This window comes from Bos grunniens, chromosome 4 (genome assembly GCF_055505025.1).
Source record: "Bos grunniens cultivar Pamir isolate PY7600 chromosome 4, Bosgru_T2T1.0, whole genome shotgun sequence".
Taxonomy (NCBI): domain Eukaryota; kingdom Metazoa; phylum Chordata; class Mammalia; order Artiodactyla; family Bovidae; genus Bos; species Bos grunniens.
In genome coordinates this window covers 97,268,546-97,295,826 of record NC_141168.1, presented here as the reverse complement: position 1 = coordinate 97,295,826, position 27,281 = coordinate 97,268,546, and the positions used below count along the sequence as shown (strand labels likewise).

Sequence of the window (27,281 nt, the reverse complement as noted above, 5' to 3'; positions counted from 1 at the left end):
ACCTATGCCTACTGGTAAGTTTTCATGGAAATATGAACTCAAAGACACACACACACGTGGTGTGAATTTGTGGGTATCTGCCATTCATTTTGGGCAGCATCTGAAAGTTCTTCCTAGATTCTAAAAGCCAGACTTATAAAGCACCATAACAGATGAAAAGTTAGATACCTTTTCTTCACTAGCCTGACTTGAAAATAGAGTTTGCACAAGAGGTAGCCTCTACCTATCCGAAGTACAAGCCTAGAAGATTAATCAGATGGTAGTGACCCAAGAAAAAAAGGACCTTTTCATAATCCATGGTGATGACAGGCAGCAGCAGTAATCATTGAAGAGAAGGGTGTGTGGCAGGGGGGCTAACACTGAAAGGTGCTGTCACAGAGAAGCAGCAAGCAGTTGGCGTACATATAAGAAAATAATTATTAAAACTATCTTTAATTACAAATAATGCATTTGTATGTTTATAAAATGCTATTGAATCATCAAAAAGAATTGGAACTTATATATAAAAATACATATTTCATATATATAAGAACTTACATATGTATTAGAACTTACATAACAAATATGTTATATACATATATATGAAAGTGAAAGTGTTAGTTGCTCAGTCATGTCTGACTCTGCAAACCCATGGATTGTAGCCCACCAGGCTCCTCTGTCCATGGAATTCTCCAGGCAAGAATACTGGATTGGGTTGCCATTCCCTTCTCCAGAGGATCTTCCCAGGGATCTAACCTGGGTCTCCTGCTCTTACCATCTGAGCTACTAGGGAAACTCCATCATATATATATATATAGAGAGAGAGCGATGTCTTACATTAAAACATATATATCATATTTATTACACCTATATTAGAACTTATATAACTAATATAACTATGTTAAGTATTACATCTTATATAACATAGGTTATATATTATATTAGAAATTATAATGTATAAATACTGATATATACGTTTACATATAAATATATATATGTATACATATTCAGTGATGTGGTAAGATAAAAAGGCAATTGCAGTTTTATTACTTACAAAGAACAATTAGAAATTGAAACATAAAATATACCTTTTACAATAATATCCAAAAACCTAAATACATAAGAAAAATTTATCGCATTGGACAAGACCTTTGTGCAAAACGTATAAAACCACCAAGAAAAACTATATAAAACCTATAAAGATATACTATGTTAATGAATTGAAACATTTAATATTAAAATGTAAATTCTTCACAGATTGTTCCATATAAGGGAGACAATCTCAACAAAAATAACAGCAGCTTTGTTTTAAATAATCACATGACTGATGACTCAGCAGATAAGTATCTTCTGGCAATGCAGAAGACACAGGAGACTTGGGTTCAATCCCTGGGCCTGGAAGATCCCATCAAGGAGGAAATGGCAATGCCTGGGAAAGCCCATGGATAGAGGAGCCTGGTGAGCTACAGTCCAAAGGGTTTCAAAAAGTTGGACATGACTGAGCGACTAAGCACACAAATATAAAAATTAAAAAAATAAACTTGGAATATCCAAACTTTGAAAAGAAAAAAACAAATCTGAAGGATTTACATTACCTAACTTCAAGAGTTGATAAAAATCCAAGGAATCAACATAAGCTAATATGAACCATCAAAGACTGTATTTTTCAGTAGATAAATTAAAATTCATCAAAATTAGAACTTCCGTTCATCAAAAAAAAAGACTATTAATAAAATAAGTCAGCTGCAGATTTGAAAAAATATTTTCAGAACACACATCTATATAGCAAAGGACTTGTTTCTAGAATATTATGAACAGATCATATAACTCAGTAATAAAAAAACAATGCTTTTAAGAAAGAGGCAAAAAAGTCAAGCAGATACTTCAGAAAAGGAAGATGTATGAGTAGTTGATCATAACAAAGTACTCAAAGTTATCCATTATAAAGAAACTGGAAATTTACACCACACTTAGAAGCATAATACACTTGCTAGAAAGAGTCCAGAATTCAAGTTTTTCCCCCAAGATCTGCCCACCAAAGCTCCTTACCTTTTCAGCCTCTCAGCCACCTAAGAAACTATAGTTTAAAAATATTGGCAAAAACCTGGCTCCCCACTCCCACGAAATTTACCCACAAGTTGGGCAATGTTGTCTTGATGAGTTTCCTAAAATTTACAAACAATTTTTTTTATATATATAGAGTTTAAATGTTCTAGTTGTTTTGAGCAGGAAAGTTGATCTGAAAACACTTTGTTGCAGAAAAGAAGCCAATTCTGACTCCATGTTGGCACTGTTTCTTTGACTTGCTTTTAGTTGCTTTTGTTATTATTATCATACGGAATGGGCTGCCTCAGAGAATCCTGTCCCTCTACCTGACTGTTGAACCACCTTTGTTCAGAACTAGATCCACCTGTAATTGGCAGGAAGGAAGAAATTAACACATCCCCTGCCAGAGGCTTGCCATTCTAGAAGATGTTTGCAAGATTAATAGCCGTTTTACTCTGCTTCCTCACCTCCTCTCCATTTCTGATCTATAAAAGAACCTGGCCTCCAGACCCTGATAAGATAGTTTATTTTGAGGCAGTAGCCTGCCATCTTCTCAGTCACCTGGCTTTCCAAATAAAGTCGTTTTCCTTGCCTCAACACCTCCTCTCTCAGATCCACAGAAACAATTTTACTACTGAATGAAATAGAAGCCCTAGTATATTTTTAGTGTTGATTTCTAAACACATTAACAGCAGTTAACGGCTGTCTACAAATTCAAATTCATCAGGGAAGAAAGCTGGATAATTTCAAGTTTTAATTATTATAGCAATAATAAAAGTAACATACATGTATTGAGCACTAAGTATCCAATAGTCCAAATCTCATCAAGTATAAATCAAAGACAAACATTTTCTTTGATCCTGGATTAGACATAGGAATTCTAAAACTTCTATTTTCAAAAGTAAGTCTACTTTCCTAATTTAAAATTGTAGTGGTGTTGCACAAAATACGAAATATTAAACATGTGTATTTATGCTATCTTTCTATTGAAAGTCCACCAGCAACAGTTAGGGATGAAACGGGCATAAACCCACAAGTACAAAGGAAATGTGAGGGGAAATAAGAATCATAAAATTTTAGAAGCTGGAAAACACATGGGGACTGACTGAGAAACCTAAGGAATATAAACTTAAGCTGGCGGTGAAGAGGAGGCACAGATTCACACAGAAAGGGAAACTAACTTTTTCATGAAGATAAATTAGTCCTTTAAGTTCAACCCATAACACCTTGGACCTGAGGGTATGCCAACCCCCTAATTTATAGGATACTGGATCTCTGACCTTTACAGCAGTCAAACCACAGGGGCTCTGAGCTCCGGGTAGTCAGGTATTCTGATGGTAGGTGTATCATACCAAACAGACTGTAATCACATGAAGGTGTATACACTGAACACTGAGAAAAGTGAACTCCCTCTTCCTCACCTCTCATGAGTCAGGCTTAAACCTCACCCACCCACTCACCTACCCACAAGCACCAAGCAGTTGTTTCAAATCAAGGCAAAGTATTTTGGAAGAAACCAGAAAGCAGGAAAGGAGGAAGGGGAATCTTATAACTAAGAGGAAAGTTTCAAGCTATGAAATAATAATAAAGGTAAATAAGGATGGTGTTGAGAACAAAATGGAGTCTCTGTGAAGTGCAAACTATGCTAGAAAGAGTAAAAAAAAAAAGTCATCATAGATGTAGAAGATGTGCTCAGTCATGTCCAACTCTTTGGGACCCAGTGGACTGTAGATGGCCAGGCTCCTCTGTCCAAGGGATTTCCCAGTAAGAATATAGAGTGGGTTGTTGTTTCCTCCTGCAGGGGGTCTTTCCAACCCAGGGATCAAACCCCTGTCTCTTGTGTCTCATCTCCTGCACTGGTAGGCTGATTCTTTACCACTGTGCCACCTTGGAAGCCTGTAGTAGATGTCTCAGATGTCAAATAAAAGACAAAAGAGAACAAGTTGTAAAATTTAACAATATTATAATTCAAAGTTCTGTCTTGGAACTCTAATGTCTAAAAATAGTGATTTCAAAGACTGAGCAATTAAGATAAAAGGGGAAGGTAACTAACAATGAAAAGATGAGGGAATGGATGAAGAGCACAAGTTTCTAAACCAGAATTTAGGGTGGAAGATTTGAAAATTAATTAGTTATATAGGAATAGAGAAACTAATCAAATAAAGAAAATAGGACAGTTATTAACATCATGGAAGATAAAAATTATTTGGCGTGGTAAGCCTATAGAAACTTTCTGTTCTAAAATATGTCTGAATAATATTGATAAAATTAATATCTATCCTCAAACATTATAATAAGCCTATTTTTGTTAGAATTTAAAAATATAATTAGACTCCAAGGTCAAGTGAATTATTGAACCAATAGATTTTATTTTTAAAGCCAATAGGACATAGATTTTTAGGTGCAAAATTAATTTAAGCTCAATATTAAAATTATTCTGTCAACATGATAGCTTCCAAAGATGGGTACCTGTTACAAAATCACAAACTCATTTAAACCACTTTTTTTCTATTTTTATCCTCATGCAGTTACACTTTATATAGAAACAATTATGTGCCCACACATGAATTTGGTTAAAAGATCAAAGGAAAGGCACATTATGTAATATGAGAATAATTTTATCTAGAATTAATCTGTTTTCCAAAAGATTTGCAGGTTTTAAATTTATCTTTGCATTGAATATGTCTTTGTTTTTTGCATAATGTTATTGATATGAAAATATTATTATGGAAATTGTTTTTAAAGATTACAGTCTATATTTTAAAAGATGTTTAAGCCGGAATTTCTTTAACTCATAATTTTTTATTGTTTTATATATTTCAAGACCTACTTAATAAACCATAAGGGCAGTGGCAAAAATAATACTTAGAGCTTTGGTATCTAAGGTAATGGTATTATACTTTTTCCTATTTTCTACAATAGAAACAATAATCTAAAAAAGGAAAGGCAGCTTTGCAAAATAAAAAGAGCATCAAGTCAGAGGGGCTTCCTTGATGGCTCACAGTAAAAAATCTGCCTGCAATGCAGGACACTTGGGTTGTTCCCCTGGAGAAGGAAATGGCAACCCAATCCAGTATTCTTGACGGGGAAATCCCATGGACTGAGGAGATGGGTGGACTACAGTCCATGGCGTTTCAGAGTTGGACATGAAAATGACTAACAGACACACAGCAGGTCAGAAATCATGCATTTTAGTCACAGCCAGCTAAACTCGTGGCATAAATAATAATCAACCTCTCTGGGTTTTAGATTTTTCATCAACAATACAAGGAAGGTTAACTAGATGATATCTAAAGTCTTTTCAATGTTAATTTTCAGTAGTCCTTAAATTGATACTAGACATAGCAATAACTTTAACGTACAGGGTAGTTCTCATTATCTGTTTGTCAATTACTTATTTTCTGGATATTTTTGTATTGATTTCTTTTCAGTAACTGTAAGTTAACTTAGAACTTATTCTAGCTAAGTCATCAATAACTTGAAAAACACTAATTCAAAAGTGAATGGCAAGTATTTAAAATAAAAAGTGTAAAATTAATATTATTTGATAACTTCAAACAGTTCAGTTCTGTTGCACAGTCGAGTCCGGCTCTTTGCAACCCCAGGGACTGCAGCACACCAGGCTTCCCTGTCCATCACCAACTCCCGGAGCTTGCTAAAACTCATGGCCATTAAGTTGGTGATGCCATTCAACCATCTCATCCTCTGTCGTCCCCTTCTCCCCCACCTTTGATCTTTCCCAGCATCAGGGTCTTTTCCAGTGAGTCAGTTCTTTGCATCAGGTGGTAAAATATGGGAGTTTCAACTTCATCAGCAGTCCTTCCAATGAATATTCAGGCTGATTTTCTTTAGGATGGACTGGTTTGATCTCCTTGCAGTCCAAGTGACTCTCAAGAGTCTTCTCCAACACCACAGTTCAAAACCACCAATTCTTCGGTACTCAGCTTTCTTTATGGTCCAACACTCACATCAATACATGAGTACTGGAAAAACCGTAGCTTTGACTAGACAGACTTTTGTTGGCAAAGCAATGTCTCTGCTTTTTAATATGCTGTCTAGGTCGGTCATAGCTTTTCTAAGAAGGAGCAAGCATCTTTTAATTTTATGGCTGCAGTCACCATCTACAGTGATTTTGGAGCCCCCAAAAATAAAGTGTCACTGTTTCCATTGTTTCCCCATTAATTTGACATGAAGTGATGGGACCAGATACCATGATCTTAGTTTTCTGAATGTTGAGTTTTAAGCCAACTTTTTCACTCTCCTCTTTCACATTCATCAAGAGGCTCTTCAGTTCTTCTTCGCTTTCTGCCATAAGGGTGGTGTCATCTGCATATCTGAGGTTATTGATATTTCTCCCGGCAATCTTGATTCCAGCTTGTGCTTCCTCCAGCCCAGCGTTTCTCATGATGTACTTTGCATATAAGTTAAATAAGCAGGGTGACAATATACAGACTTGATGTACTCCTTTCCTGATTTGGAACCAGTCTGTTGTTCCATGTACAGTTCTAACTATTGCTTCTTGACCTGCATACAGATTTCTCAAGAGGCAGATCAGGTGGTCTGGCATTCCCATCTCTTTAAGAATTTTTCACAGCTTGTTGTTATCCAAAAAGTCAGAGGCTTTGGAGTAGTCAGTAAAGCAGAAGTAGATGTTTTTCTGGAACTCTCTTTCTTTTTCAATGATACAACGGATGTTGGCAATTTGATCTCTGGTTCCTCTGCCTTTTCTAAATCCAGCATGAACATCTGGAAGTTCATGGTTCATATACTGTTGAAGCCTGGCTTGGAGAATTCTGAGCATTACTTCACTACCGTGTGAGATGAGTGCAATTGTGTGGTAGTTTGAACATTCTTTGACATTGCCTTTCTTTGTGATTGGAATGAAAACTGACTTTTTCCAGTCCTGTGGCCACTGCTGAGTTTTCCAAATTTGCTGGCATATTGAGTGTAGCACTTTCACAGCATCATCTTTTAGGAATTGAAATAGATCAACTGGAATTCCATCACCTCCACTAGCTTTGTTCATAGTGATGCTTCCTAAGGCCCACAAGACTTCTGACTCCAGGATGTCTGGCTCAAGGTGAGTGATCACACTATCTTGGTTATCTGGGTCATGAAGATCTTTTTTGTACAGTTCTTCTGTGTATTCTTGCTACCTCTTCTTAATATCTTCTGCTTCTGTTAGGTCCATACAATTTCTGTCCTTTATTGTGCCCATCTGTGAATGAAATATTCCCTTGGTATCTCTAATTTTCTTGAAGAGATCTCTAGTCTTTCTCATTTTATTGTTTTCCTGTATTTATTTGCCTTGATCGCTGAGGAAGGCTTTCTTATCTCTCCTTGCTATTCTTTGGAACTGTGCATTCAAATGGGTATATCTTTCCTTTTCTCCTTGACTTTAGATTCTCTTCCTTTCCCAGCTATTTATAAGGCCTCCTCGGACAGCCATTTTGCCTTTTTGCATTTCTTTTTCTTGGGGATGGTCTTGATCACTGCCTCTTATACAATGTCACAAACCTCCATCCATCCATCCATCCAAACACCCTCTGTCCACAAACCTCCAAGCACTCTATCAGATCTAATCCCTTGAATCTATCTGTCACTTCCACTGTATAATTGTAAGGTATTTGATTTAGTCATACTTGAATGGTCTAGTGGTTTTCCCTACTTTCTTCAATTTAAGTCTAAATTTGGCAATAAGCAGTTCATGATCTGAGTCACAGTCAACTCCCAGTCTTGTATTTGCTGACTGTATAGAGCTTCTCCATCTTCAGCTGAAAAGAATATAATCAATCTGATTTTGGTATTGACCATCTGGTGATGTCCATGTGTAGAGTCTTCTCTTGTGTTGTTGGTAGAGGGTGTTTGCTATGACCAGTGCATTCTCTTGGCGAAACTCTATTAGTCTTTGACCTACTTTGTTTTGTACACCAAGGCCAAATCTGCCTGTTACTCCAGGTATTTCTTGATTTCCTACTTTTGCATCCTGTTCCCTATAATGAAAAGGACATCTTTTTTGGATATTAGTTCTAGAAGGTCTTGTAGGTCTTCATAGAACCATTCAACTTCAGCTTCTTCAGCATTACTGGTCGGGGCATAGACTTGAATTACTGTGATATTGAATGGTTTGCCTTGGAAACAAACAGAGATCATTCTGTCATTTTTGAGATTGCATCCAAGTACCGCATTTAGGACTCTTCTGTTTACTATGATGGCTACTCCATTGCTTCTAAGGATTTTTGCCCACAGCAGTAGATATAATGGTCATCTGAGATACCTTCAATAATTTCCATTATTTTTCTCTTGTCAAGCACCCATAGTCTGCAGTTCCATATAACTATCCTTAATCGAGCACCTATCTTTTGAAAAGTACACAGACACAAGTGGTAGGTACTACAGTGGGAAGTTATACCCAGCATAAGGGTACAAGGAAGGAGAGTGAAATACTTCAATTAGAGATGGCAACACGATTCATGATGTGAGCAGGGCTTTAAGTGCAGACTATACCAGATGGAGATAGTGGTAAAGAACCCATCTGCCAATGCAGGTGACATTAGAGACGCAATCAATCCCTGGGTTGGGAAGATTCCCTGGTGGGAGAATCCCATGGACAGAGGAGCCTGGCGGGCTACAGTCCATGGAGTTGCAAAGAGTCGGACACAACTGAAGCAACTTATCATGTACGCACAGACTGGATCTAATATACCATGGGAAACATATACATATCTAGCAAAAGCACATTTTAAGCAAAGGCATGAAGCTGGAAAAGCTCTGGGTTTGTCCAGTGATTAAAAAGTAGATTCATGAGCCTGGGACTTTTTATGCAAAACAAAGCCAAATGCAAGATGGGCCAAGTAGGTTGGGGTCAAATTGTGGAGCTAGATTTGTATACGGATGCTAAGTTAAGGGCTCACTTTTGTGTGTTACTCAGTAGGGAATGATCAAAGACACACATTCATCCTGAGTCAGAAGAGAAAGAGGAAAGTACAGGTGTAGAAGCTGACAAGTTTTAGGAAGTTACAAGAATTCACAGCTCAGGGAAATGATGATTACATAGTAGGTGTTTGAAGTTACAAAACACCTAAATGAACTTCTAACTAGAGTAAAATAAATGATTAGAGAAACACTAAAGGCACTGAAGGCCAGCTGAGGTTTGTGAGTAGAGTTATAATCCATTGAATTGTATTTTTATTTCACAATATCTCTGGCAGCTTAGTATATTAGCAAATAAACTGTATTGTCCAAACCTAAGTGAGAAGGAATGGTTGACCTCACAGATTATGAATCAGTCTTTACATCATGGGGTGGGAGATGCAAAAAATGCAGGCAAGCTCAAGAGGAAGTGGTCAGGGGGTGAGAATTCTCATTTTTATTTCACTTAACATTCACATAAATGTAAAGGAATTTAAGTAAGCAAATAATGGTTCATTTAATTCCTGTAGGAAACATACAAGATAGACATTACTATTATATCAGTTTTACAACTGAGGAAACTAAGGCCTGAGAGGTTTTACACATGTGCCCAGATTACTTAGATAGTAAGGGTCAAAGCTAAGATTCATTCAATTAGTGAAATGAAGGGTTCAAGTTCTTGAGAATTGTGCTATAAATATTTAAATCAAAAGTTGGAAAGTAAGTTAAGTGAACACAGGCTGTGGTACGAGTAAAATCCCAGAATTTAAATTTTTCGAATAAGAGTAGTCTTTGGAAATTACAAGGCTTGCACATGTGTGCTAATTCGTCTCCGTCATGTCTGACCCTTTTCGACCCTATGACTGTAGACCACTAGGCTTCCTCTGTCCATGGGATCTCCAGGCAAGAATACTGGAATGGGTTGCCATGCCCTCCTCCAGGGGAATCTTCCCCGACCCAGGGATTGAACCTGCGTCTCTTCTGTCCCCTGTATTGGCAGGCGGGTTCCTTACCACTAGCACCCCCTGGGAAGCCTTACAGGTTTTAGGGTATAGCAACAAAAGTGAGCAGCTGAAATAAAATGGAGGTGAGGTCATAGAACTGGAGGAATGTAAGGAGACCCTAAAAGGGATGTACTGAATGACTCTCCATAAAGCACTGTTGTGGGCTTAAGGGGAAGAGGGCAAGTCGGCCCTGGCACAATGTTCTCATCTATGTGTCTGGATGGTTGGTAACTTGTGCCAACGAGGAGACATAAAAATAGAATTCCTCCACAACTTCAGGACACGCACACACATGTGTGCACACATACTTTCCAAGGGTGCATGGGAGCAGGTGAATAAATATCTTGTATTGATCAGGGGTGAGGGTGGTCTCAGTACCTGCAAAGTCCACATTTGGGCACTAGGACTGAGTTAAAGATCAGTGATGGAAAGCAAGTTGAAGATGATGTAATCAGGGGAAAGTTCAAGAGCTTTGGTTTGTTAGTTTCCTTTCAATGGAAAAAAAAAAAAATGCTTTCTTCTAAACGTTTTGTAAATGCCTGGCAGAGAAGAGAGATGGAGAGATTAGAAGTGGCAGCAATCACTGAATAGATTTATAAAACATTGTTTTGTGGGGGGAAGAAATTTAAAACAGTGCCATTCATTTATGTAATAACCCAGGCAAGTGAAGTGAAAGTCACCCAGTCGTGTCCGACTCCCCGTGGACTGTAGCCTGCCAAGCTCCTTTGTCCATGCGATTCTCCAGGCAAGAATACTGGAGTGGGTTGCCATTTCCTTCTCTAATAATCCAGGGAAAAGTATATCGAATGCTGTCACCGACAACTCCAAGAAACAATTGTAGTTTCAGGTGAATTGTGTGTCTGTGTATGTGTGTGTGTGTGTTATGTATTTTCATTAGACAAAAAGAATTGCATAAACCAATGCTTCTCAAAGTGTGGTCCCTGCCACATAAGCATGACCTGAAAATTCTAAAATCCCATTCCAAGCCTGATGAATGACATATACTGGAGTTGGGGCCCAGTAAGTGTGTTCATAAGTCCTACAGATGATTCTACATGTGATAAAGTTCAAGAATCTCTGACCTAAGGCAATGTGTCTCTACTCCTTTATTACTTACCTACTTGAAAACAGATTCCAAAATAACACTCAGCTGCAAAAGTTAATTATATCAGGTGCTTCATCATATCCACTTTGTGGTAATTTTAATTTTCTTAGTTTCTTCTCTCTAGTATATATTGTGTTTAATGAGTCATAACCATTTTGGAAATAAGTATGTATTAAATTAACTACCAGGGGTTTCCTTGATGGCTCAATGATAAAGAATCCTCCTGCAATGCAGGAGCTGCAGGAGATGCTGTTTCGATTCCTGGGTTGGGAAGATTCCTTGGAGAAGGAAATGGCAATTCACTTCAGTGTTATTGCCTGAGAAATCCCATGGACAGAGGAGCCTGAGGGGGTACAGTCCGTGGGGTCACAAAGAGTCAGACACAACTAAGTGACTAAGTACACAGGCACACCAATTAACAACCATTAAATTTTTTTTAAAAACTTATTGAAAACCTTTTCAAAATCTGTAACTGTAATACAACATATGAATGTTCAGTTCAGTTCAGTTCAGTCGCTCAGTCGTGTCTAACTCTTTGCGACCCCATGAATCGCAGCACGCCAGGCCTCCCTGTCTATCACCAACTCCTGGAGTTTACTCAAACTCATGTCCATCGAGTCATCCAGCCATCTCATCCTCTGTCGTCCCCTTCTCCTCCTGCTTCCAATCCTTCCCAGCATCAGAGTCTTTTCCAATGAGTCAACTCTTCGCATGAGGTGGCCAAAGTATTGGAGTTTCAGCTTTAGCATCAGTCCTTCCCATGAACACCCAGGACTGATCTCCTTTAGGATGGACTGGATGGACCTCCTTGCAGTCCAAGGGACGCTCAAGAGTCTTCTCCAACACCACAGTTCAAAAGCATCAACTCTCCAGCACTCAGCTTTCTTCACAGTCCAACTCTCACATCCATACATGGCCACTGGAAAAACCATAGCCTTGACTAGATGGACCTTTGTTGGCAAAGTAATGCTTCTGTTTTTGAATATGCTGTCTAGGTTGGTCATAACCTTCCTTCCAAGGAGTAAGCATCTTTTAATTTCATGGCTGCAATCACCATCTGCAGTGATTTTGGAGCCTAGAAAAATAAAGTCTGCCACTGTTTCCCCATCTATTTCCCAAGAAATGATGGGACCAGATGCCATGATCTTAGTTTTCTGAATGTTTAGCTTTAAGCCAACTTTTTCACTCTCCTCTTTCACTTTCATCAAGAGGCTTTTTAGTTCCTCTTCACTTTCTGCCATAAGGGTGGTGTCATCTGCATATCTGAGGTTATTGATATTTCCCCCAGCAATCTTGATTCCAGCCTGTGTTTCTTCCAGCCCAGTGTTTCTCATGATGTACTCTGCATAGAAGTTAAATAAGCAGGGTGACAATATCCAGTCTTGACGAACTCCTTTTCCTATTTGGAACCATTTTGTTGTTCCATGTGCAGTTCTAACTTTTGTTTCCTGACCTGCATATAGGAATTTGTAAATGTGCAATTGTAAAAGGGAAAATGTATAAGTACATGGCTAGGGAAGTACATGAAAGAAATGTTTCTGATTTAATTGGTAGAGCAAGGAGCCAAGCACTGGCATTTAAAAAACAGACACAAACACAAGCTCCAGATGAGTAAGAACCAGGTTAAAGTCCTCCAAACTTAAGGATGGTAGAGAAGAAAACCACAACATAGCTGGTACCTTCATGTGCTTCTGAAATTGAAATGCATTTACTTTGCAGACCTGGTAAAAACCACAGCAGTAATGTCAGGAGCTAACAGGTCTGTCTATGAGGAAAATCTAAAGATATGGTTAAGGCAAAAAGAAAATGCAACTGAATGTTATAAGTTCAAAAAATTGCTGGAAAACTCAAAGAACAGACAGAAGGGGATTGATAACACTGAAGAAAGGTGAGCAACAGGTCAGGTTTGACTTGATTTTTCCAATGTTTTTGAATCATTCCTGGGTTAACATTCTGCCTTTCAATAGTGGACAAAGACTATGGATTCAAAGATTTAAACAGAGAACTTAAAACATACCAAAACATACCTCTTAGGAATTCTACCTTAAAAACAAAATACTTCCAGTTGGCCTAAAAATAATTAAACTGGAACACAAAGACCGTGTTAGGAGAAGTGATGTTGTCTTTATTCATTCTCAGACCTGGAATAGAATATTTGTCTTTGGATTTTTAAAATCATCCCAAACCTGGCCCTGATAACACCTGAGAAAACTTTCTTGCTGGCCTTTACTTCAATAGAAATTCACTAAACATTAATATTTATTTTGGAATGAGAGAGATTTCTACAGGTTCTTAGGAATACAAATAAATCTTGAAATGCAAATATTCAACATTTAGAACTAATAAATATGTATTTAAAGAATGATGTTAATATGGTTTATTCATAACCTAAGCAGGTGTGACTTAAATAATCATATATTAAATTTTTTATTAGTAACAGAAATATTTTTAAAAAGTTATCATTAAATTTAACCAAGCATGCTACCTAACCATAATTCTGAGCTCTCGTAATATTCTACATTTGATTTAGAAATATCAAATTTAGGATTCATTGTCTTTACTATCATCCCAGTAGCAAGAATATTTAATTCATTTTAATGCTATCTATTATAACCAGGCTAATCAGATTACCGAGCAAACCACCAGCTCTCTATTTAGCAAGGACTTTAGAGACAGAATAGATTATTAAATGATTGGGCTTACAGTAAAGGTTTAAAAAAAGTATTTTCCTGCCTTGTAATGAGTACAGTCCGCCACCAGAGAGAGCTCAGTAACTGTATTTTCTTAAAGAGATCACATTTCCTTTCAACTAGATTGAAATTCTCTATCAGAAGTGCCTGCTACATGCTAGAAGGAAAATAGCTATTCTTTAATTATAATATTCAGAGTCAGTTTCTAGAAATGAAACTCTCATATTTGGCATTTAAGAAATTATTTGTTCCTAGCAGAGAAACTTAGTGCAGAAGGTTTCAAGGAAGATTTCCAAAAAGAAAGGCTCAGGTTAACTGTGTATAATGAACTGAACCCTCTTTCTGACTAATGAGAAGATCTTTTATATATTAGAAGTAAGTATTTTTTCAAAAGAACACAAAAGATACTTTTCAACATAACCTGGTTAACAAACTGAGTAAATTAAAAAAATAGGTCAATTGATAAACATACTCAAATACTCAGTAATAAATGGATTTGATCAATAATAACCTAAAATTGCTAGATTCTTAATATCTTTTAACTGTCTGATTTTCAGTTGGAGGATTTTTTATTATTAATAACCAAGGTCACTTCATTGAATAAGAATGTAGGCAACCATAGTAGAAACAATTTTAAGTTTGTCAATATCCAGCCCCTTCCACCACCCCAATCATGATAAGTAAATTAAATGAAGAAGTACATACACTCCAGTTTATCCTCAGGTCTTCCTCTTTCAAGGAGAGACAGGTAACAGACTATATCCTTCAGATGGATTACTTCTGGGGAACACGTGTTTGCTGGAGAAGTACGAGGAGGGGTGATGGCACCTTTGTTCATTTTCAGACCTGGAAAAAAAAATATTTGTCTTTACATACTTAAAGAAATTCACAGTGCTCTCAAACAAACAAACAAAAAAGGGAAATGGAGAGATAACGATTGCATAGACCATATAAAGAACTGTATGTTTCTAAGGCATCAAACAACCCAAACCTCTGGTACTAGTATAACAGAGACAGACATTCCATGACTCTTTTAAGTAATATAGAGTTCTTTGGCATTCAGGGACACGGGGGCTGCTCTGCAGACTCACTGGAGGGTATGTGGGTCAGAATTCTGTGGCCCAGGGTTGGTTGGTGGACAGAATCCAAAGCACGAAGCACTACTTCCCTATTCCACCTTTCTCCACTTTAGGCAGTGACAGCTGTAAATCATTTGGAAGACTGAAAAATGGTCTTTCATAAAAAAAAAAAAGCTGAGGAAATGTGAATCCGTCACAATATGATTTATATACTGACAACCAGGTATCATTCATACATAAAAACATGCATTTATGTCCAATCATGCAAAACACATCCTTTTCGCCATCAAGGAATCTTCCCATGGGCAAGAGAAAAAGAACATACAAAAAAACCTGGATAAACATGACAGATTTAATTAGCGAGGTAAGACTACACAACTGCAGTTTAAATACGGTCCATACTTTATTTCCGACACCTATTCTTTGTGCCTATTCCAAGACAAGGGTGAAGAAGTGGGTGAAATGAAGTCGCTCAGTCGTGTCCGACTCTTTGTGACCCCGTGGACAGTAGCCTACCAGGCTCCGCCGTCCATGGGATTTTCCAGGCAAGAATACTGGATTGGGCTGCCATTTCCTTCTCCAGGGAATCTTCCCAACCCAGGGATCGAACCTGTATCTCCTGCATTGCAGACAGACACTTTACCGTCTGAGCCACCAGGGAAACCCCCAATACAAGGGTAGTGAACGTGAATGCCTAGTCATAAGAGCTGATGACTGCAGGTTATCTGGATGATGATAAATAAGCTGAGACCTTTTCACAATAAATAGTTCCATCTTATGAGAGAAGCCTCTGAAACAAGACCATATGCATCTGACAAGGTACAACCCGATCATCCTTTGAGGTCTGTTTGGTCATATGAAAAGTATGAGGGTGAAATGGCTAATGGGGCGAATGGCTACATGGTTCCTAATCAACCAGGAGTTACTGGAACAGAAGGAATAACCTTAACCAAATACAGTCTAAACGCCAGTCATTCATCTGTCATTCACCAGCACACCTCAACCTAACGACATCTGTTGCTCTAGTTTATTTCCTTCCATGTGTAACTTTGATAAAATACCTGTCATTTCCTTCAGCCATTTCAAGATATCCAGGAATACAGTTTCATGTATTACGAAAAGTCAGAAGTTAGTTTAGTAGTCACAAGGTTACTACTAAGAAAATGTGTCATTTACTGAGTGTATGATATGTGGCAGGAACCATGCTGGGCACTTGAACACAAAACATCATCTTACTTAACTCTCCCATTACCCCTGTGAAGGAGACTGCATTATTACCACTTTACAGATGAGAAACAACCTTAGTGAAATTAATTGCTAGAGTTTCATAAGTAGCAAATTTGTCCTCTTTAGTCTACATTAATAGCTTACAGACTATTTTTGTTCAAGGCCAATAGGAAGAAAAAGTAAGAAAAACAATTTACATCTTCAGTTCAATTCAGTCGCTCAGTTGTGTCCAACTCTTTGCGACCCCATGAATCACAGCACACCAGGCCTCCCTGTCCATCACCAACTCCCAGAGTTCACTCAGACTCACATCCATCGAGTCAGTGATGCCATCCAGCCATCTCATCCTCTGTCGTCCCCTTCTCCTCCTGCCCCCAATCCTTCCCAGAATCAGAGTCTTTTCCAATGAGTCAACTCTTTGCATAAGGTGGCCAAAGTACTGGAGTTTCAGCTTTAGCATCATTCCTTCCAAAGAAATCCCAGGGCTGATCTCCTTCAGAATGGACTGGTTGGATCTCCTTGCAGTCCAAGGGACTCTCAAGAGTCTTCTCCAACACCACAGTTCAAAAGCATCAAATCTTAATCCAGCACAAATACAAACACACACATATACTAGTAGGTTTCCTACATGTGCCATTATTTTCTTTCCTTTGTTAACCTATTCTCTTCTATTTCATTCTTAAAATTCTTTTGTCAAAGATCCCTTAAGTTGAATTCATTATGAGCCACAGTTTTCAAATCCACAGTTTGAAAAACAGTGCTTTATATCTTTCATTTTTACCAAAGCCTTATTTCAAATATACCTTTATGCTTCACATTAATGCTACTTCTGTTCACCGTTATTGAAAAAGATACACACACACACATATATATACATACATATGTTATAAGTTGATTTCTCCCCTTGACAAAAGTGTCACTGTATATCTAATGCAAAGTAATACGGTCACTTTTATAAACCAAGGGCAGAGAATAGAAGACAATTCTGAGCTTTAAAAAGAAAATACCTGACTACTTCTAACTAACCATCTAAAGCCTCACCAGCTGTAGGAATAAGCAGTCTCAGTCTATGATAAAAGACATTTTGGCACTGATCCTTCACATGGCCATAACTTTCAGACTTGGAGAACACAGCACTTGAATTATGGTTGGATAAACTATGACCTAACTCATCCTGTATGATGAGCTAATCCTCTCTTCCATGCCCCCCCTTTATGGCAGTGAAATGCTTTAATAAGTTACATTTAATTATTTTACACTACAACTCAGCACAAAATAAGAAAGAATAAAAAGCATGTGTCATCACATTCATCTGGAAGAAAGACAAAAAGTATCCATTTTTACTTACATCTTTTCATTTATGATTATCTGTATTTATAAAATTAAGGTTATGGTATCTCAGTATCAGTTTTCATAATACTGAACAAAAAAATTTGGAGAACATGAGTATCACAGTTTTCTGCTTGCCTTTCTTGTATGTCATGTACATACTGAACATGAACATAAATGTATAATTTAAATTTAATACTACTTTTGGTCAAGAAACATGCTACTCTACTAAGATTGCTTCTGCTTGACAAAATGACCATCTGCCATTTGCAATTCATGATATGTTGTAAACTAAAAGTTTTATGATGCCTTGAATTGCATCATAATTTCACATATAAAAGAACTGAAAAGTTATTAAAAAAGAAATTATGGGCATATATGACAACACACAATGAAGAACTAATTCTAATTTTCCTTAAGCCCTATTTCAGCTAAACTTGAGAGGTAAAATGTATACTTTTTGCAAAGATTTATAGGGTGCATCAGAGAAAACAAATAAAATGTCAAAGGCCTTTTTCACAATTACTTTACAACAACAACAAAAAAATATAGAGAGCTGGAGTACTAAACCTTAAGGTATTGCATTAAAAAGCTTGGGATGGTTCCTGCCCCAACCTTCTCCCTTAGATCAGCCCACTTTTTCTTATGTGATGAAAATGTTTATTTTTTTATTTAATATTTTGAAAACAGGTCATAGGGCCTCAATCTGTCTTCACAGAGGTTATTTTTACATCCGTACTCCACCCTGTAAAAAATTTTTTCCTGTCCCTAAATTTGGCTGTAGGTCTTACCCAGTACTTACTCATCTCTCAGAAAGTACACTTCCCTGAAGAAAAGTCTTTTTCCTTTTAAGCCGTCTGTGCTACGGGTTCTACAGAAAACACAGGAGACTGTGCAAATGGCAAATGAACATGGCAAGCCTGGTTTCCTGCCTACAGCATCTCATGAAGTGAGATGGTAAATGGAAACCTACACTTCTCTTTAGCAGTAATAGCCTCTGAAGAAGAGGCTCAAAAGCCTACTTTCCTTTAACAAAGCCCATTTGAACCCATCCAGTCACTGGTGAAACTTTCTGTTCACAACTGGAACTGTATGTGAAGCTAGGTATAAAAGCAAGGTGTGTTTGTTTTGCCTTAAGTGGTCAATATTTAGTCCTGAAGATCATGTGATTGCCATCCAAATGCACACATTCTCTGACTTGCCCAAGATTATGCTTCTTTAAATATTTCCCCACAAAATTGAAGTATATACACCTGCACACGTGCCATTTATGTCTGCAGACCCATATATAGCTATACACATATAACATATATTACAAGGTACAACCAAGTACAAAATAAGTAGAAAATAAGCATGGCAATTAGAGTCTATTAGTTTTATTGGGAATAATTAAATTGTACTCTGATGGCATTTTTCTGCTTTTATGATGATTTTATATATATGTATATATACATATATATATATATAAACATTCTTCTCTGCAAAGTTTTAAGTACAAAAACAATTAGCATTAGTCAAATTGAATATTGTTAATAACCAACAAATTCTTCAAACACCTTATTTTCATTGTATTCTGATATGGATACTCTATTTCTTGAAAAAATGACTTTAATGGTTCTGTTCTAATAGATACATTTAATTCCAGTCTCAAGGTTCAATTATTAGCAAATCTGTCTTGGTACATGTTCAATTACCGTCTCTGCTCCAGTTTAATTTATCTTCAAACACTAGCATTACAGAAAATGAAAACAGTAGTGTTATCTCCATTATTTCCCTTCCTCTATTAAAATGAAATATTCAAAACTAATAACACAAATTAAAATTCTAAAGTTATCACGCAAGAAAACACTCTGGTAACTTGGTTTTTCCAGTTTTTATACTGGTTCAATTTGCAGAAATTTATCGGGCTTCTCAAGCAATTTATCACATAGTATAATCACATATCGAGGCTTCTCATGTGGCTCAGTGGTAAAGAATCTTCCGGCCAATGCAGAAGACACAGGAGATGTGAGTTCAGTCCCTGAGTCAGGAAGACCACCTGGAGAAGGAAACGGCCATCCACTCCGGTATTTCTGCCTACAAAAATCCCATGGACAGAGGGGCCTGGTGGGCTACAATCCCAGGGGTCACAAAGAGTCGGACACGACTCAGTGACTGAGCATACAAGCACATCTTATTTCAAACTTCAGGCTCTTTTCAAAAAGCAGTAAAAACAATACTTTTCTATCAGTCCTGACCAGTATAATATTCTGCAATGATAGAAATGTTCTATACATTGCACTGTTTAATACAGTGCTATTAACCACACACAGCTGTTTAGGGCATGAGACGTGGCTGGTATTTGAGTAAAGAACTGAATTGTTTTAATTGATTGCTAAATTTTGAGCTTGAGCTCGTGGCAACCACAGTGCAGGCGACACATTGTCCACGGGCAGCGTATTGAGAGTTGGTTGAATTAATCTCAGTTCCCTAAATATACTCTAAGTGTGGGAATTAAACCATCACATGTGAAAAGTCATGTTACCAAAATTCCTGTATTTGTCACATCAAAATGAAATCTCCATAATACTTTTTATTTTTAATTAAATCATTAACTAATTTGGCTGTGCTGGCTCTTCATTGCTGCATGCAGGCTTCTCTCTAGCTGAAGAGAGTGGGGGCTACTCTCTGGCTGCAGTGTACAGGCTTCTCATGTGGCACTTCTTTTTTGGCGAAGCATGGGCTCTAGGGCCCACAAGGCTTCAGCAGTTGTGGCTCTCAGGCTCCAGAGCTCTGGCTCAGTATTTGGGGCCCATGGGTTTAGTCACTCCACGGCATAAGGGACCCTCCTGGACCAGGAATCGAACCCATGTCTCCTGCACTGCCAGGCAGATTCTTATCCACTGTAACACCAGGGAAGTCCCTAATAATACTCTTTAAATTTTAATATATTCTTTCTGGGTGTATGATATTGTAAGGGGGAAAAAACTGCACTGAATTTGATCTTTATTCTGTATTTGCAAACTGAAATATAGAAAAATGACCTGTTTGTGAATAACAGTAATAGCTGGCACTGTTAATGTAAATTACATTTTTGAGTCTCACACGACCCAGTAAGTCAGACATTATTTCCATTTTGCATTCAAGAAAACAAAGACTAGTTGTGCACCGACAATTTAAAAGGCAACCTGATGCAGGATTATTTTAAGCTTTAAGTATACTTTTGCGGCGCTAGAGAGCAAAAACCAAATCAGTGAAATCTGTCTCCTGCCTCTCAATAAATGACCTTTTAAGACTCTGGTTTTCAAGACTCTTGAGAGTAACTACATTGATTATTTCATAAACTTCTGGAAGGAAATTAGAGATCCTAGCCATAGCTGAGAGCTCTTAAATGTTCACCTTCCATTCAGATCAGTCCTTGGGCCATCCACTTAATACAGGTTTGTGAGAAGACTTTGTATACACTGGCTTGCATGTATAAGCATGCACACATAAAAATACATATTTACCAAATCTTTACCTGCATTCTCATAGGGAAATGGATTATGAATGATTTTTCTTTTCGTTTAATAGATATGCAACTAGCATATTCTTTATAAGCATGTTGTTGTTAGCTAGCCACTTAGTCATGTTTGACTCTTTTACAACCCCATGGACTGTAGCCCAGCAAGGTCTCTGGATTTCCCAGGCAAGAATACGGGAGTGGGTTGCCATTTCCTTCTTCAGGGGATCTTCCCAACAGAGGGATCAAAAAAAAAAAAAAAAACTGTCTCTTGCATTGGTAAGTGGATTCATTACTGCTGAGCCACCAGGGAGTCCCAAAACTAAATAAATATTAAAGACCTTTAGTGTTATTCATGTAAAATTAGGTTCTAGGCACTGAAGATCAAATATTGAACGACACAGATGAAAATCCCATTTTCATAGGGCTTCTGGTCTAGCGCATAAAAACAAATACCTAATATCATGGCATATTTTCTAGCTTGCTACTAAATATTTTTAGAACACATCACAAAGTAAACCATACCTATGATTGATTTGAGGCTCTGTAAATTAATCAAGCTGGTTTTAGAAAAGGCAGAGGAACTAGAGATCAAATTGTCAACATCCGATGGATCGTGGAAAAAGCAACAGAGTTCCAGAAAAACATCTACTTCTGCTTTATCGACTATGCCAAAGCCTTTGCCTGTGTGGATGACAATAAACTGTGGAAAATTCTGAAAGAGATGGGAATACCGGATCACCTGACCTGCCTCTTGAGAAACCTATATGCAGGTCAGGAAGCAACAGTTAGAACTGGACATGGAAAAACAGACTGGTTCCAAATAGGGAAAGGAGTACGTCAAGGCTGTCTATTGTCACCCTGCTTATTTAACTTATATGCAGAGTCCATCATGAGAAACACGGGACTGGAAGAAACACAAGCTGGAATCAAGATTGCCAGGAGAAATATCAATAACCTCAGATAGGCAGACGACACCACCTTTATGGCAGAAAGAGGAACTAAAAAGCCTCTCGATGAAAGTAAAAGAGGAGAGTGAAAAAGCTGGCTTAAAGCTCAACATTCAGAAAACGAAGATCATGGCATCTGGTCCCATCACTTCATGGGAAATAGATGGGGAAACAGTGGAAATAGTGTCAGACTTTATTTTGGGGGGCTCCAAAATCACTGCAGATGATGATTGCAACCATGAAATTAAAAGATGCTTACTCTGTGGAAGGAAAGTCATGACCAACCTAGATAGCATATTAAAAAGCAGAGACATTACTTTGCCAACAAAGGTCCGTCTAGTCAAGGCTATGGTTTTTCCAGTGACCATGTATGGATGTGAGAGTTGGACTGTGAAGAAAGCTGAGCGCTGAAGAATTGATGCTTTTGAACTGTGGTGTTGGAGAAGACTCTTGAAAGTCCCTTGGACTGCAAGGAGATCCAATCAGTCCATTCCAAAGGAGATCAGTCCTGGGTGTTCATTGGAAGGACTGATGTTGAAGCTGAAACTCCAATACTTTGGCCACCTGATGCAAAGAGCTGACTCATTTGAAAAACCCCTGATGTTGGGAACGCTTGAGGGTAGGAGGAGAAGGGGACGACAGAGGATGAGATAGTTGGATGGTATCACCAACTTAATGGGCATGAGTTTGAGTAAACTCCAGGAGTTGGTGATGGACAGGGAGGCCTGGCGTGCTGCAGTCCATAGGTTCACAAAGAGTCGGACACAACTGAGCAACTAAACTGAACTGATGGCTAATAAAGAACCTTTACTGTTATAAGGGAGATTCCCTGGTGGCTCAGATGGTAAAGCATCTGCTTGCAATGTGGGAGACCCAGGTTCAATCTCTGGGTCAGGAAGATCCCCTGGAGAAGGAAATGGCAATCCACTTCAGTACTCATTCCTGGAAAATTCCATGGATGGAGAAGCCTGGTGAGCTATAGTCCATGGCATCGCAAAGAGTCAGAGACGACTAAGCGACTTCACTTCACTTCACTTTACTGTTATAAAGTTAATATTTTGGGCCCTGGGAACCCAACAGGAATATACAGAATGAGTGTTTGAAGCATCTAATGAACCATACAACCTCCTCTTCTAATTAGCCTACTCTTAGAGAAAGAAATGTTACAAATGTCACAAATGTCACAAATATTACAGTGAATTGCTATCTCAATTTAGCTGAAATGGGTTATTCCTAGGAATGCATGTGCTACAACAGTCACAGGTGGGAGCCGGAGATAGGCAGGGATATGCCAGCTATCCTGCAGGTGGCAGATGGTGGGACTTTTACAAGGGTGCCCACGGTGCTTCCCAGCTGCATTCTCTAGGGACCCCATCTCTCCCATCACTGCATCCCTAATACGGAACACAGCATACCCTTTTGAATTAGAATGAAGCCCTCTCTGAGACATGAAGGAACTGTGTTTGCTGTGAAATAAGGGCAGAGGAAACAGCATGCAGAAAAGTTCAGAGTCCTGAGTAAGCAAAGCACATGTTAAGTCACAGCTAACAGTTGGATATGAAAAGGATCTGGGTGCATAGGGCAAGGAGACAGAGAATGAGGGCTGGAGGCAGCCTATGCAAGCTGCATGTGCCTGCATGCGTGTGTGCTCAGTCATGCCCAACTCTTTGCAACTCCATGGACTTTCGCCCACCAGGCTCCTCTGTCCATGCAATTCTCCAGGCAAAAATACCGAGTGCCTTGCCACGCCCTCCTCCAGGGGATCTTCCTAGCCCAGGGATAGCACATGTATCTCTTAGGTCTCCTGCATTGGCAGATGGTTCTTTACCACTAGTGCCATCTGGGAAACCTCCTGCAAGCTGCATGGCATGGGCTTGAAGTGAAGTGGAGTGAAAGTCATTCAATTGTGTTCACTTTGCGAACCCATGGACTATACAATCCACGGAATCCTCCAGGCCAGAATATTGGAGTGGGTAGCCTTTCCCTTCTCCAGGGGATCTTCCGAACCCAGGGATTGAACCCAGGTCTCCTGCATTGCAGGTAGATTCTTTATCAGCTGAGCCCTTGGGAAGCCCATGGCATGGACTTAATGCTATGAAACTCAGACTTTGTCACCTTCTTAACTGTCCTGCCCAGGCCCTGGAGGCTCAGCTAGGGCACTTCAGGATGGGGTGTATCCAGCCTGGGGAAGCGGGGGGTGATGAGGGGGTAGGAGGGAGGCAGAAAGATTAGGACTTCCCTGTACTTAGACCTCTCCTGTACCATCCCCAAACAAAAGAACTCAGCTTTGCTGCTAAGTCACTACAGTCGTGTCCGACTCTGTGCGACCCCATAGACAGAAGCCCACCAGGCTCCCCCGTCCCTGGGATTCTCCAGTCGAGAACACGGGAGTGGGTTGCCATTTCCTTATCCAATGCGTGAAAGTGAAAAGTGAAAGGGAAGTCGCTCAGTCGTGTCCGACTCTCAGCGACCCCATGGACTGCAGCCTACCAGGCTCCTCCATCCATGGGATTTTCCAGGCAAGAGTACTGGAGTGGGGTGCCATTGCCTTCTCCAGGAACTCAGCTTTAATTGACTTTAAATAACTAGGATTTACGTTTACTTGGAAAATAAAGGTTTAAAAAACATTCCACCAGGTGACAGTGAAAGCCAGAACCCCAAAATAATATTATCAGGCTGCTGTGTTAGAAAAACCATTTTGCACACAGAAGGGTAGGGCCTGGCTGGGAGTCATGCTAACTAAAAGTCTATGACACAATGATGAGTCAAATGACACTGGCAGAACGTTTGAGAAGAAGTTACGACGAGTAACAGAGAGCACTTTTCGATTAATTAAACGTGAGGAGAAAAGCAATGAAGGGTAGGGAGAGTCCAAGATTTTCAGGTAGGGAAATTGATAAATATGCAGGTTCCATTCACCAAGAAAGATGATAGGCATAGAAGCAGATTTCAGATACAATTAGTTTGATTCCTTATGGAACACTCAGACAAAGGGCTCCAACTGGAATATAGTAATATATATTCTCCAAAAGGGTAATAAAGAGTTTTGGATCGTGTGAGAAATAACTGAGGCATTTTATGTTAGACAATGCCTGTTGTGTATGTGTGTGTGTGTGTGTGTGTGTGTGTGATGTTAATAAAAAATGTCATCTGTTGAGAGAGAGGGGAAAGATACGAATAAACTAAAAGAGGTTTCAAAAGTTTAACTGATCTAGGAGACGGGAACAAGAATAAATACTTTTCAGGGGATTTTTTTTTTTTTTTTAAGCTGAAGAGGTGTTAAGACCATGTTAATACTGGGTGTTAGCCTGTTGTTCTTTAGTTGCTAAGCTGTATCCATTATCTTTGAGACGCAATGGATTGTAGCCCATCAGGCTCCCCTGTCCAGGGCATTTCCCAGGCAAGAATACTGGAGTGAGTTGCCATTTCCTTCTCCAGGGATCTTCCCCAACCAGGGATCGAACAACCATCTCACACTGGCAGGCAGATTCTTTATCACTGAGCAACCAGGGAAGCCCGTGGGTGTTCAGTCACCATGAGTAAATTAGATAGCTAGCAGGAAGCTGTGGAGAACCGCAATGGCAACCCACTCCAGTACTCTTGCCTGGAAAATCCCAGGGACGGGGGAGCCTGGTGGTCTGCCGTCTATGCGGTTGCACAGAGTAGGACACGACTGAAGCGACTTAGCAGCAGCAGCAGGAAGCTGTGGTACAGCACAGGGAGCTCAGCTCTGTGCTCTGTGATGACCTGGAGGGAGGGAGGGATGCAGACTGGGAGGGAGGCTCAGAAGAGAAGGGATACATGTATACTAATGACTGATACATGTCGTTGTACAGCAGAAACCAACACAACCTTGTAAAGCAATTATATGCCAATCAAAAAATAAAAGAAAAAAAATATCTGGTGTTAGGAATTTATAGTGGCAAAAATTTGTGTATTTATGAGATTTCTCTCTGGTTATGCTGTGCTCAAATCATAGGGACTGAAATATGGGATCATAATAGTGATCCATGACTGAGAGTTTGTGAGCCTCTTGAAAGGAAGAAAAAAAAAAGGGATTCCAAATGAGAAAACCATTTTGTAAAGGCAATAGTTCAAGTGATAGATTCTAGAGAGGGTAAAATGAGAAATGTGTCACTGGAATAGTAAAGAGATTTGGAATTAAGGACTTGGCATTTACAATTAAGCAGAGAGGTTATGGGAAAGGTGGAAAGATGGTACATAGATACATTCAAAAACTAAGAGCACAACATGGGAATAATAGAATTAATAATCATCATATATTTAAATAGGTGATAAGAGGCACTTAAGGGCAACAAAATGTTCCAAAGCAATATATCATCTGCTACATGAAACGCCAGGTGGATCATTCAGTTCAGTTCAGTTCAGTCACTCAGTCATGTCCAACTCTTTGCAACCCCATGAATCGCAGCATGCCAGGCCTCCCAGTCCATCACCAACTCCCGGAGTTCATTCAAACTCATGTCCATCGAGTCGGTGATGCCATCCAGCCATCTCATCCTCTGTCATCCCCTTTTCCTCCTGTCCCCAATCCCTCCCAGCATCACAGTCTTTTCCAATGAGTCAACTCTTCTCATGAGGTGGCCAAAGTATTTGAGTTTCAGCCTCATCTTCATTCCTTCCAAAGAACACACAGGGCTGATCTCCTTTAGGATGGACTGGTTGCATCTCTTTGCAGTCCAAGGGACTCTCAAGAGTCTTCTCCAATACCACAGTTCAAAAGCATCAATTCTTCGGCGCTCAGCTTTCTTTACAGTCCAACTCTCACATCCATACATGACCACAGGAAAAACCATAGCCTTGACTAGATGGACCTTTGTTGGCAAAGTAATGCCTCTGCTTTTGAATATGCTGTCTAGGTTGCTCATAACTTTCCTTCCACGGAGTAAGCATCTTTTAATATCATGGCTGCAGTCATCATCTGCAGTGATTTTGGAGCCAAAAAAAAATAAAGTCTGACACTGTTTCCACTGTTTCCCCATCTATTTCCCATGAAGTGATGGGACCAGATGCCATGATCTTAGTTTTCTGAATGTTGAGCTTTAAGGTGGATCATTAGGCTTTACAAGTTCAACAAACACAACTACCTACACACTCATAACACTTAAACCTATTTATGTTTATCTTAAAATATTTTATTCTATAAAAACTAAGTATTTTACTTTTACCAAATACATGATCATTGTTCATTAACAAGAATAATAGTTTTTCCTTTTAAAATGTATGTCTTCTAGTTAAGAAGCCCTTATTATCCAGTCTATATATAATCAAGAACGGCTATCATAGTCCTGCTGGTAATCTGGTGATGAAATAGATGAACTCTCAGAGCGATCAACAAAGCAGATTATAGCACCTCATTATTCAATAATAATTTGTGATTTTTTTCAAACATGAATACATCTTATGTAGATAACTTAGATTATTTTAAGTCTCAAGGAATTTTATATATATATATATA

General features: G+C 38.8%; 1 protein-coding gene across 9 annotated transcripts in view; it reads right to left on the bottom strand.

The window, feature by feature from the left end:
* Positions 1-27,281, bottom strand: part of DGKB (diacylglycerol kinase beta) — a 1,123,143-nt gene that overhangs the window by 623,026 nt on the left and 472,836 nt on the right. For all 9 annotated transcript variants that reach the window (XM_086397581.1, XM_086397582.1, XM_086397586.1 and 6 more), the window contains one exon: positions 14,442-14,582. In XM_086397581.1, coding sequence (XP_086253707.1) covers positions 14,442-14,582 — 141 coding nt within the window. The remainder of the gene's footprint in view (positions 1-14,441; positions 14,583-27,281) is intronic.